Source organism: Geotrypetes seraphini, chromosome 2 (assembly GCF_902459505.1).
Source record: "Geotrypetes seraphini chromosome 2, aGeoSer1.1, whole genome shotgun sequence".
NCBI lineage: Eukaryota > Metazoa > Chordata > Amphibia > Gymnophiona > Dermophiidae > Geotrypetes > Geotrypetes seraphini.
Genome location: NC_047085.1, coordinates 147,133,565 through 147,146,860, shown reverse-complemented (window position 1 = coordinate 147,146,860; position 13,296 = coordinate 147,133,565). Strand labels below are relative to the sequence as shown.

The 13,296-nt window shown below is 42.5% G+C and overlaps 1 protein-coding gene across 4 annotated transcripts in view; it reads left to right on the top strand.

Moving 5' to 3' along the window:
* Window positions 1-13,296, top strand: part of LPIN2 (lipin 2) — a 293,670-nt gene that overhangs the window by 178,330 nt on the left and 102,044 nt on the right. For all 4 annotated transcript variants that reach the window (XM_033933961.1, XM_033933960.1, XM_033933962.1 and 1 more), the window contains one exon: window positions 12,852-12,921. In XM_033933961.1, the coding sequence (XP_033789852.1) occupies window positions 12,852-12,921 (70 nt within the window). The remainder of the gene's footprint in view (window positions 1-12,851; window positions 12,922-13,296) is intronic.

Genomic DNA, 13,296 nt, shown 5'->3' with positions numbered 1-13,296 from the left:
GATCTAGAGCCATCTGCAGTTTCAATTTCTGTAAGAAGTCCGTGCAGAAGTCTCTTGAATTTGCTCTACCACTTTTTCATCTTTTTTGCTTAAAGTTTATCTTTTTCGGTGGCTTCAGTGTCTTGAGACCCCTTTCCAGTGGTCCCCTATCGGAGGAAAGGAAGACTGCTGCTTCATGGAGAAACTTTGATGGATTTGTAGTGCCAGCCTTCTGTGTGCTACCATTCTTGGACTTGGGGTCCATTCCCCCGCTAGTTCGCTTGCCTGCTGACCTTGTCAGGGGTTTAAGCACAGGCTGTATGCATCCTGATTGAAACTCCTCTGGATTTCAGGGCACAGGCTGCATTTCCTATCCCCGATCATGTGGCGGATCCATGGGGGCAGAGGTAACAGTTTGTGATTACAGTTGTTGTCTAGCCGACTGACAGTCCAAAGATATTTAGTCATTTGGAGTTTTTCTAAGGCAGATAATCCTTTCCTCCATTCAGCTGCTGTATAAAAGTGCTGACAGGCTGGTACTTCAGAGACTGAGTATACTTCCTAGGGGAACTTCGGGGGTGGCTTATTAAACGTTCTAAATTTCGCTTTTCATTGTTTCTGAGGGTAGGGGTTCAGGTCCCCCACCTCCCCAGACTCCAAATCACTGTTTTTTTTATTTTCAGATTTTGTTTATTTTTGCCGGTTTTGGTGCAAATTCATTGGCGGTGGCCATCTTAGATTTTTATTGATCTTTTTTTCAAAGTTTTATTTCTTCCTCAAAATGATTAAAAATCATTTGGGATGGACCCCCAAGCCCCTAATCTGTCGAATGTGTGCATTGATTGCGTCAGATTGGTGTCGGATCAGCGACTGTGTACCGTAGCGAGTTGGGAGAGGGGGTGGGAGCTTCAGACTTTTCCTCCTATGGGTACTCCAGGGCTGGGGAGCTGGCCTGGGTCTGTGACTAAGGTAAAAAAAAAACTCGCTCAGAGGCCGTTCTAGTGTCTGGCACCAAATGTCTGCGTTCTGAGTCTGGGGACTGTTTTGGTACAGTGCAGGTACCTCAGCAGAGCCCTGCCATAGTCACAGGATGTGACTTTTTACTGGACTTTATTCAGCTCCTCTGGAAAGCGTATTCGTTGGACCCAGCTCGTTTGATGCAGCCGGCAGGCACATTGGACCTTTCTCAGCCAGTTGCGCCGATTGTGGAGATTCCTGTTCTGAAGCTCTATCATCCAACTCTGGCAGAATTCAATAGCGTTAGTTGCCATGTAGATATTATGCCTTTTCTGTCTCCTAACACTGCTTCTATTTTGGATCAGATCGATACCCTTGCCAGGATGTGTCACCTCAGCCGCCCTGAGAGTCCGGATTTGGGTGATGACCTTTCCATCTGCAGACTCTTTCAGCATGGCTCTGTCCCACCATTTTATTGCTGATGTTCTGAAAGAGCTCAAATTGGATTCTCCACCTTCCACATCTCGGTGTTCAGTCATGGACCATGCTAATGTGCTGTCTTTCTTTTATCCATCTCATCCACAGCTTCTTGGTCTGGTTACAGAACAATGAAATACCCCAGAAAGCTGTTTCTGGCTCTCAAAGCTATGACTAAGCTTTATCCACTGGCTCATGATTTTCAGCAGGTTTTTTGAGCAACCTAAGGTGGATTCCGCTGTGGCACAGGATACCCGGCGCATGGCCCTCCCTAGTGATGTGGGAGTGATGCTTAAAGATTCTCAGGATCACAGAGTGGACATTATGCTGAAAAAGCTTTTTGAAGTGGCTTCTTCAGGTATTAAAGCAACAGTGGCCGCCTCCTTTGCAGTATGTGCTTGTCACACGAGATCTGCGGAGGTGCATGCCTGTTCCCCGCTGGTGATGGATGGTGTGGATTATATGGCAGATGCTCTATATGATCTCATTCGAATTCTTAGTAAGGTCTGAGTTTATGCATGTCTGTGTGCCGGACTCTTTTGATCTGTCATTGGGCTGGGGATGCTGTTTCCAAAGCCACTTTAAACAGACTTCCTTTCAAGGGCCAGCTTCTTTTTGAAAAAGGTCTGGATGACCTCATGACCAGTGTTGCCGAGCACCACCCTAAGTCTCTTCATGTAAACAGGTCTCACTGGAATTTTGGAGGGGACCGTGGTAATTTTCCTCCCTCCTACAGGTTTCGTCAGGGATCCGTGGGTTCTTCCTTCCAGAGATATTCCCAGGGCTACTGCCCTCGATACAACAAATCCAATTCTAGACATCCTCAGGTCTCCCGATCCCGGGCAGTTACTGCTCCTAAAAAGCCCCAATGATGCCAGAGGTCAGGCGGGACTTTCTCATATCGGAGGCCGACGTTCTCAGTTTTACCAGGAGTGGACTTGCATTTCCTCAGATCAATGGGTGCTGGCCATCATTCATGAGGGGCACAAAATATTCTTCGTTTACCTGCCTCCGAATTTGTTCTGGATTCTCCAGCAGGTCGGCCAGACAAGGAATCCAAGGTCCGCAGTAGTGCTGCCCGATTCGCGATTTGAATCGATTCACCGATTCACTTCGGGTGAATCAATTCGAATTGATTTGTTTTGGCAAAAAATTCGAACTTACCGATTCGTTGGCCCCCTTGCTAGAGACCCGTTTGGGCTTTCCCTCTCCCACTGGAATCTTTCCATGTAATGTAACTTCCGATTTTGCAAAACCAGAAGTTAATCAGAAGCAAGGACTCCGGTGGCAGAGGGAAAGTCCGAACAGGTCTCTGCATGCAGATCGGCGACAGCAAGGCTCTCTCCTCCTCAGCCATGCAAAAGCGGCGGTAGCGAATGCGATTCACTACCCTGCTGCTACTCTGGGCGTCTTTTCTCCATTCGGCCGACCAAGCGGAAACAGGAAGTTTTCACTGAGGGCGGACCGCCGTGGAGAGAAGAAGCAAGGAGTGGCGGCAGGAGTGGATCGCTAAATCACTACTGCCACTGGCAACATGTTGTAACGTCAAAATAAAGGTAGATGAGGCAGAGGGGAGATAGACTTGGGGGAGTTGGTGGACTGGAGAAGAAGAGATGGGAAGAAGATGGATGGGAGAAATGAATTTGGTGGAGGAGGGAAGATGGATGCTGGAGGGGGAAGATGGACTTGGGGGAGTTGGTGGACTAGAGAAGGAGAAATAGGGAGAAGATTAATGGAAGAGATGAACTTGGTGGAGGTGGGGGATATGGATGGTGGAGAGGGGAGGGAGAGATGAACTTGGGGGAGATCATGGACAGGGGAGATGGGGGAGGGATAAAAGAAGAAATGGATCTAAAAACAGGAGAGGGAGAGAGATGGTGGACAATGGGATTTAGGGAGGGAAGGAACAGAAAGGGAGAGAAGTTGGACACAAGGGATGGTGTAGGGGGGTAGAGATACTGGATAGGAGGGTTGTTTGAAAGAGAAAGGGAGAGCTGGTGGGGAAGGAGGGAGAGATACTGGATGAAAGGGTAGTTGAGAAAAGGAGAGATGGTGGATCTGGGAATGGTGGGGTCCATCGCTGCAGCTACGGAAATAGAGACAAAAAAAGGAAAGATGGCAGACCTCTGGGGGAGGGAAGGGAAATGGAAGGACATAGAAGGAAGATGACCCACAGAGAAAGAAGAAAACGACAAATGGGCAAGAGACCCTAACAAGCGAGTTATCAAAAGACGTTTATCGCAGAGCCTGGGTCCAAAATGATTTGAATAATGACTAGACAACAAAAGGTAGAAAAAATAATTTTATTTTTTGTTTTGTGATTACGATGTGTCAGATTTGAAAATGTGTATCCTGCTAGAGCTGGTATTATACCACAAACATGAACTAGGATTTAACAGAGAAAGGAAAAGTCTTTTCTGGTTGTTTATTTTGTTTACACCAATGTGGGTGGTAGAGGGGAGAGAGCAAAGGGGGTGGAGTGGGTGAAGAGGCCATAAAAGAAACCCACCAGGATGTTTGGAAAAAAAACACTCAATTGGGGCAGGAAAATCAAATTGAAAAATCGATTCAATAGGCTGAATCGAATCAAATTTTTTTCCTGAATCGGACAGCACTAGTCCGCACTACCCTGCATTGTCTCTGGAACATCAGAGTGATAGAACCTGTTCCAGAACACGAATTGGGCTTCAGCAGATACTCTTTATACTTCATCGTGCCAAAGAAAGGCTCGGAGGACTGGAGACCCTTTCTGGATCTCAAGTCGGCCAATCACTTCTCATGGAAACTGTGCACACAGTCATAGCTGCTGTCTCTCCAGGAGAGTTTCTGGCATCCTTGGGTCTCACTGAGGCTTACCTCTGTATTCCAATCTACCCGAACATTGCAAGTTTCTGAGTTTCCATGTTCTGCAACAGCATTTTCAGTTTATAGCTCTGCCCTTTGGGCTCACGACTGTGCCTCGCACTTTCACCAAGGTGATTGTAGTTGTGGTTGCTTTGTTCCGCAGGCAGGTTGTCCAGGTCCATCCATCCTTAGAAGATTGGTTGATCCGGGCTCCGTCTTAACAGGAGTGCAAATGTGCAGTGGAGACTGTATCCTGCTACAGGCTTTAGGTTGGATTGTCAATTTTAGGAAAAGCCAGTTGACACTGTCCCAGTCCTTGGAGTATCAAAAGCATATCAGAGATTTCATGGCCATCTGACTCCCATGACCTGATGTTATCCCAGGACAAGCAGGCAGCATATTCTCAACATATGGGTGACGTAAACTACGGAGCCCCGATGCGGACAGCTTCACAAGCAGACTTGTTTGAAGAGCTTTTAGAAAGTTTGCGACTGCTGCACCATGCATGCCTTCCCACCCAACGCAGGGTATGCATCTCCTAAGTTCTAGTTTTTCCGCGGAGCTGAGAAGCCATTGTTTCTAGCTCTGCACGAATTCGTTGCTTTCTCACACTGTGGCTTTTGGTTGGGTTTTTTTTTTCTTGTTTTTAAAACGATGAGTCACTGTGTGGCGCATTTTAAAAAAAAATTATTTTGTCGGTTTTTGTCTTTTTTTTCATGCCCTGGATTTAAAAGGTGTAGCCAGTGTAATTGTGCTATTTCCATCACTGACTCGCACCATTGGTGCATTAAGTGTTAGGGCCCAGAATACCATTCAGAATCGTGCGCACATGGTGCTATTCTTCAAAAACGATCTCTGAATTTGGGGGAGGGGGTTGAGAGGATATGTTTCATGTGGATTTTTGGTTTAGAATTTGTTATACCTCTGAGACTTTGTATTGTTTTCTGAAAAATTTTCAATACAAGTTTCAAGTTTTTATTAGTATTTGATGGATCGCTTATTTAGTTTACTAAGCGATGTACAACTTATTAAAATAGGGTGTGAAAACAAACAAAGTGACTTCAGACTTGTTGGGTAAGACTTACATGAATCGTGGAGGAAAGGGGGGAAAGTTACAATTCTTTGTTAGAGAGAAAAACACTAAATAGGGAATGGACAAGAGGAAGGGTAAAATAATTTCAAGACTTGAAACTTCTGATCATTAGACAGAAGATGAAAGGTTGAATGCGTCTTTAAAAAGGTAAGTTTTTTAAAAGATAAAAAGTCTTTTTCTTCTCTAATTTACTGTGGTAATGAGTTTCACAGTTGAGGGGCCTTAACCGAGAACATGTCGTGTCTTCTGGTGCCTATAATTTTTAGGGATGGAACAGTAAGGAGGTTTTGAGTAGTCGAACGGAGAGACCGAGAGGAGTTATAGGGGATAAGCATCCTGGTGACAAATTGAGGTTCGTTAAAACTTAAAGATTTAAAAACTAAAAATAAAATTTTAAAAGTGATGCGATGGCTGATTGGGAGCCAATGGGAATTAATCATAAAGGGCGTGACGTGATCGTATTTTTTAGCATTATGGATCAGTTTAACGGCCGTATTTTGTATTAATTGGAGTCTTCTTTTTTCTTTTAGAGAAATGTTAAGTAAAAGGGAATTGCAATAGTCAATTTTGGCTATTACCAGAGAATGAATTAGTATGTTAATGGATTTGGGCTCAAGGAATTTGGATATCGAGCGTATCGAACGTAATTTAAAGAAACGTGATTTGACTGTTACTAATATGATCGTGGTACGAAAGTTTGTCATCAACGATGACACCTAAGATTTTCAAAGAGGGCACCAGCTCTAAGGTAGTGGTATTAATGTCAAAAGAAGTACTAAGAATTATGTCCTTTTTCCAGGTAAAAAGCATTGATTTAGTTTTTTTAATATTTAGTGCTAATTTATTAGTGTTGAGCCAATTTTTTATAATTTCAAGTTTCTTGTTAATTGCCCTAATGCCATCTTTATTTTCCGGGTCTAGAGGATGAAGGAGCTGGATATCGTCTGCATATGCAAAAGGTGTAAAGCCTATTGATTGAACTATGCCTAAAAGTGGAGAAAGGAAAATGTTAAAAGAGGGGACAAAATAGAGCCTTGGGGAATACCATAAGTTAGGGAATTGGCTTTTGACATTTCACCGTTAAATCTGACATTTGATGAGCGGTTAGAAAGAAATGAAACAAACCATTTTAAGACTTGGTCGTCGATGCCTAAGGAATCGTTTGAGTAATAAATCATGGTCAATTGTGTCGAAGGCTGCAGATAAATCTAGTGAAAAAAGAACTACTGATTTGTGGTGGTCTAGGTAATAGTGGATGTTGTTTATCAATCCTATAATTGAATATTCGGTATTGTGAAATTTCCGAAAACCGGTCTGGTTCGGGTGAAGTGCATTTGTGGATTCAATAAAATCTGAAAGTTGGTCAAAAACCAGTCTTTCGGTTAATTTGGCGAGGAAAGGAATGTTAGCGATGGGACGATAGTTTGATATTCCATCAGGACTAATTTTATAATCTTTCAAAATTGGGGAAATAGTGGCAGTTTTCCAGGGAAGGGGGACAGAAGCAGTAAGTAGACTTTTTTGAACAAGAGAATGAATAAAGGGACCAAAGCAGGAGAAGAACTTTTTGAGATAAAACGGAGGAATGATTTCTGATCATGAACTTTTTAAATTAATTTTCTGAAGAAGGGATTCTATATCGTTAATGGAGGGAATTTGAAATTAGTGCATTTAGCTATAGAGACGTCGAGTTCAGCTCCAACAACTCTTCAGGGTCATGGATCCCTCCACAGAAAAGACCTCAACTTCGACCTTGTCCTCGGTCTCGCTAGCAAAGCCCTCGACCTCGAGTAAATCACCCTCACTAGTGAAAGCCTCAACTACACCTAAAGCCTTGTCTTCAGGCAAGTCTATCCTGATCTCTTCAGGTACGTGGCTAAGAAGCCCCCAGTCCTTCAGGCGGAGTCTCAGGCAATCCAGGCAACGAGTGTAGTCGTTCCAGCCTCTTCGAGACTTCCAACGAAGCATGCAGCAGGTCCTGTGCCTGAACCATAAGTGTCTTCCAGGGAAGTCTTCCAGATGAGGTGTGGGACGCACGAGGAGCCGCTGCCCGTGGTTTTGTGCTCTGCAGCAGTGAGGAAGAGGGAGCCGGCCCGAAGATAACACCGGGGGCGGCATAAAACGGCCAGGTGGAAGCATGGAGGGAGGGAGACAACAAAGGTAGGGGGAATGATTTTATCTTTGAATTTAGTGATTGAATTTTGTCAATTTTGAGAATTGATATCTGCTGTCCGTATTTTGCACTGTTCAGGAAGAAATGCATTTGTTTCTTTTTCTCTGGGATTGCACTGCATGCAGAGTCTTCATCTTAGGGTTTGTTTGTATATATTAGTACTTTTAGTTTTTGGTTAGGGGTTATCTGTGTTCTGGTAGGAATGAATGTTGAGAAGCATACAGTGTGCTTTGTGTAGTTTAATTTTGTGGTTAACCATTATGTGTTGTTAAAAACATTATATTGTGTGTATATATGAAAAATGAATGGAAAAAATAGTGTTACAATTAGTGCTATTATGGGGGCAGCCCAGTGTTCTTTAACCGTCGTTCCACAGACCAGTGCCGGTCCACAAAATAATTCTTTTATTTCCGTAGGTCCATAGGTGTAAAAAGGGATCTTTACCAGAGACTTCTACAGAGGCACTATCACATCATTTTTCCTGCTGCCTGTTCCTCTTCTGTGCACCCAAGCATTCTTCTGGCTTTTGTCATCTTTTCTACCCCAAAGTCTCATTCTTTTTTGTTAACAGAAGTACTTCACCTCCTATAATGTACTGCTTTTCTAGGTTTTTGCAGCTCAGATGCATAATCCTCATTTCTTAACATTAATTTTTAGATGTCAAATTCTGGACCATTCTACAAGCTACACTAGAGCCCTTTTTGTTCTATCTACACCATCAGGGGTATCTATCCTATTGCTGATTTTAGTATCATCCACAAAGAGACAAACCTATCCAGACAAAAAATATTAAAAGAGCAAGTTCAAGGACCAATCCCTGTGACACACCACTAGTATCATTCCTTCTTTCCAAATGATCTTTTATCGCCATCAACTCAACCAGTTTCTAACCCACTGGGTGATATTTTTTTATTTAAGTAAAATTATACAACAACCATGCTTACTACAACATATCAGGAAATATACCCAAGAAAGGAAAAATATTGTTACAAGAAACTTAGGGCTTCTTTTACTAAGGTGTGCTAGCGTTTTTAGCGCACGCGCAAAAAATTACCGCCTGCTTAAAAGGTAGCGGCTAGCGCATGCGACATTTTAGCACACGCTATTCCGCACGTTAAGGCCCTAACGCACCTGTGTAAAAGGAGCCCTTAAAGTAAAACTATAAACTAGAAGGATAAATTACTAAAATAAGCCAATGTTATCGCAGATTAAGGGCTCCTTTTATCAAGCCGCACTAGCAGTTTAGTGCGTGCTAAACTGCTGGTCACGCTAGCTGCTACTGCCTCTTCTTGAGCAGGCAGTAGTTTTTGGCCAGCACAGGGATGAACGTGTGTTGAAAAGTCACACGCGTTAAACCCGCTAGCATGGCTTGATAAAAGGAGCCCTAAGTACATGAATTAGTAGTAGTTGTAGTAGCTCCTTCTCGACCTACCACTTTAGGATCAAAGTTTTTGCTAAAATCTAAGAAAACCACATCCAGTACTAGCCCCTGATCCAAATATCTAGTCATCTAGTGAAAGAAATTAAATTATTCTGACAAGATCTACCTCTAGTAAAAGCGTGCTGCTTCGGGTTCTACAGATCATTGGATTTCAGAAAACTTGCTGTCCTCTGTTTTAGAAGCTTTTCTATTAATTTACTCACATAACATAAATATTTACTTATATACTTCAAAACGTTAAGTTCTATGCGGTTTACAAAAGAAAAGTTATTACAATAGAATGGAAAAGTTTTAGTTGCCTAAGTATCTAGTAAACAGGTATGTTTTTAAATGTCTCCTAAATAGTTGATAAGTACGAGAAATCACAGTTGAGAGATTTAAATCCTTATCCCAGGATACTGCCTGATACGACAAAAGACGATGATGATATTTTTTAAATTTGCACCCTTTGACAGATGGGAATGTAAATAGTTCATGTGAGCATCTGAAATGTTTACTGTTGGTGAATGTAAACGAATCTACTATAGAGGTCAGACTAACTAGCCTGTAGTTCCTAGTTTCCTTGCTTCCACTTTGTAGAGAAGGACCACATCTGCTTTCTCCAGTCCTCCTGAATCACTCCTAACTCTAAATAATCATTGTAAAGGTATGACAGAGCCACCAGAAATTCCTTAACATAAGAACATAAGCAATGCCTCTGCTGGGTCAGACCTGAGGTCCATCGTGCCCAGCAGCCCGCTTACGCAGCGGCCTCAACAGGTCCAGGACCTGTGCAGTGATCCTCTATTTATACCCTTCTATCCCCCTTTCCAGCAGGAAATTGTCCAATCCTTTCTTAAACCCCAATACCGTACTCTGCCCTATTACGTCCTCTGGAAGCGATTCCAGGTGTCCACCACACACTGGGTAAAGAAGAACTTCCTAGCATTTGTTTTGAATCTGTCCCCTTTCAGTTTTTCCGAATGCCCTCTTGTTCTTATATTTTTTGAAAGTTTGAAGAATCTGCCCCTCTCTACTCTCTCTGTGCCCCTCATGATCTTATAAGTCACTATCATATCCCCTCTAAGTCTCCTCTTCTCCATGGGAAAGAGACCCAGTTTCTCCAATCTCTCAGCGTATGAAAGGTTTTCCATCCCTTTTATCAGACGTATTGCTCTCCTCTGAACTCTCTCGAATAACGCCATATCCTTCTTAAGGTACGGTGACCAATATTGGACGCAGTATTCCAGATGCAGGCGTACCATCGCCCGATACAGCGGCAGGATAACTTCTTTCATTCTGGTCGTAATACCCTTCTTGATTATACCTAGCATTCTATTCGCTCTCTTAGCGGCCGCTGCGCACTGTGCCGTCAGCTTCATTGTCATGTCCACCATTACCCCCAAGTTCCTTTCTTGGGTACTCTTGTTCACTAACATCCCTGCCATTGAATAGTTGTACCTCGGGTTTCTGCTTCCCAGATGCAATACTTTACATTTCTCAACGTTGAACTTCATTTGCCATCTCGTTGCCCATTCTCCTAGTTTGCTCAAGTCCCTTTGCAATTCTTTGCAGTCCTCTTTAGTCCGAGCTCCACGAAATAGTTTGGTGTCGTCCGCAAATTTTATTATCTCATGCTTCATTTATGAATATATCACGCTAGATCATTTATGAATATATTAAATTAAATAGCAGCGGCCCGAGCACCGAGCCCTGCGGAACACCACTCGTGACCCTCCTCCATTCCGAGTAGTGGCCCTTCACCCCTACCCTCTGTTTCCTACCCGCCAACCAGTTTCTGATCCATCTATGTACGTCTCCGTCCACCCCATGGTTCTTCAGTTTCCGGAGTAGACGCTCGTGTGGCACCTTGTCAAAGGCTTTTTGGAAATCCAGGTATATGATGTCTATGGGGTCTCCTCTGTCCATCTATTTGTTAATTCCTTCGAAGAAGTGCAATAAGTTAGTTAGGCACAATCTCCCCCTGGCTTGTTTTCAGAAGTTTGTTTCTTTCCAAATGTTCATCGATGTTTTCTTTTATCAGTGCTTCCGCCATTTTCCCCTCAAATATATTCCCCAATGTGTCTATCTTCAGATTAACTAACTCCTCGTAAACAAGAGTCCTCCAAAAATCATTCAAGGTCTTCCACATCATTTGTGTTTGAATTCCCAAGGATATTAGGGGAGGGGCTAGAGATAAACATTAGAGGTTTTTGGAACAAAAATAGATTTATTTACATTTACAATACATTGAAACTTGGCTGTCTCTATTATCATTGAATGTGTTTTGGGTTTTTTTTTTGTTTATTATTTTGTCAGTGGATTTGGGAGAGAGCTAGTCTTTTTAAATGAGGAATAACTCACATGATTGGTCTTGGTCTCACGCTCTCTCTGTATGTGTCTCTGTAGCCTAATGGTTAGTGCAGTGGCGTGGGAAGCTGGATTCAATTACCACTGCAGCTCCTTGTTGGGCAAGTCACTTAACCCTCCAATGCCCCAGATAACAAAAAATAAGTACCTGTATATAATATGTAAATCGCTTTCATTGTAACCACAGAAAGGTGTTATATCAAGCTCCTTTCCCTTTCCCCTTTCTATCTCAACATTTCCCATCTTTCCCCATTCCCACCCTTGTGACCTAGCATCTCCCTGTCCTCTCCCCCTTCCCATCTTCACATATAGTCCAGCATTTGCCCATCCCCTCTTTTTTTTTTTCTCAGCCCCTATTATCCAGCCTGTCTTTCACTCCCCTTCTGCAATCCAGCATCTGCCTTTCTGCCCTTCTTGTCCAACAGTATAGCATTTGCCCTTTCCAATATGGTGAAAGGAGTGTCCGCAGAGGTCCCAACATTCTTCCTTAATTTGCAACATGCTTCTTCAAATTGCAACAGCATGGGACACATTTCAATTCCAGTATGCTCTGTGCACTGATGCTGAAAGTGTTTTTTGCTACTGTGCAGCTCAAAACAAATTATGGAAGAATTCTAGTGCTTGTGTGCCTTGCTACTGGGTATTCTTAATGCCACTTTTCTTCCTGCTGATGATGTTCACTTGGAACTGCTTCCCTTCTAGCTTCAGCCATGTAAAACATCTCCTAGGTGCTGGCAATAAACCAGTACCCTGGTTGGGAACAAGTTATCTACTGTAGATTAGTTATTCTCAATCCAGTCCTTGAGAGATACAGATTTTTCTGGATCTCCCATCTTGAGTGACATGGTGGATGGCCATGTTAGTCCACTTTTTAAGGTGATATATAGAAATAAACAAAGACATAAAGGAAATAAGGTGATACCTCTTTATTGGACTAACTTAATGTATGTTATGATTAGCTTTCAAAGGGTAACACCCTTCTACCTCATATTAGAAATAAGCAAATGCTGACAGCTATCAATATATGTAAGGGAAACATGAAAGCATCCTAGTGATAGTTTATAGGATATTCACAATTAATATGTGTAAAAGAGTTGACTGCATAGCTTTATAAATTTACTTAAGACATATTCTTTCCAGAAATCCTGAAAACCTCGCTATCTGAGGATCCCCCAAGACAAGTGTACAAATCTCTGGTCAAGAAGGTCATTTTAAGCCATTTAAAGGGTGGGGAAAACATAAATATATGAGGGTGGTTTGAAACATTCGGTAACACACCCCCCCCCCCCCCCCCCCAGATAAATACATTTTTTTAAGCCAGTTATATTTCTCAACATAGCTTCCATCAGGGGCTGTACACTTAATCCAGCGAGTACCTAGTTTTTCCATCCCATTGCCAAATTTAAAAAAATATTTTAACTTGTTTATTTTACTGAACTTTTCAGACCACTCTCATATATACATTTGGGAGCACTAATGTTTGTCTATGAATTTATTTTAATCCCTTGTTTTTCTTCATTGAAATTTTTTAAAAATAGGTATTACAATTGGACGCTGGCTGCTCCCATGATCCTTAGTTTACAAGTTTTCCAGAAAAGCTTGCCCAAGGTAAGTTTACAAATTACAAATCATAAGTAAGTATCGAGTTCATCATATTGCACAATTGGTGACAAACTCCTCTCGCAGTAATTTTGTATAGTTGAATTTCTGTGCACATGAAGAGACAGATTCAGTAAAGAACGTCTAAAAGTTAAGCGTTGTTTAGACGTCCAGCAGCAGAATGCTGAGCACGATTCTATAATGCGTAGACACACTATAGAGAATCACGCTCAGCAGTGCTGAGCGAATCTAAACGAGTCTATATTGTTAGGCGTCCTTTGTAGAATTGCCTTTTAGGCGTTATATAGACCAGTGTTTCTTAACTTCTTCAAGCTAAATACTCCCTAAGCCTAACAAATACCAGCCGAGTACCCCCGCCCAAGC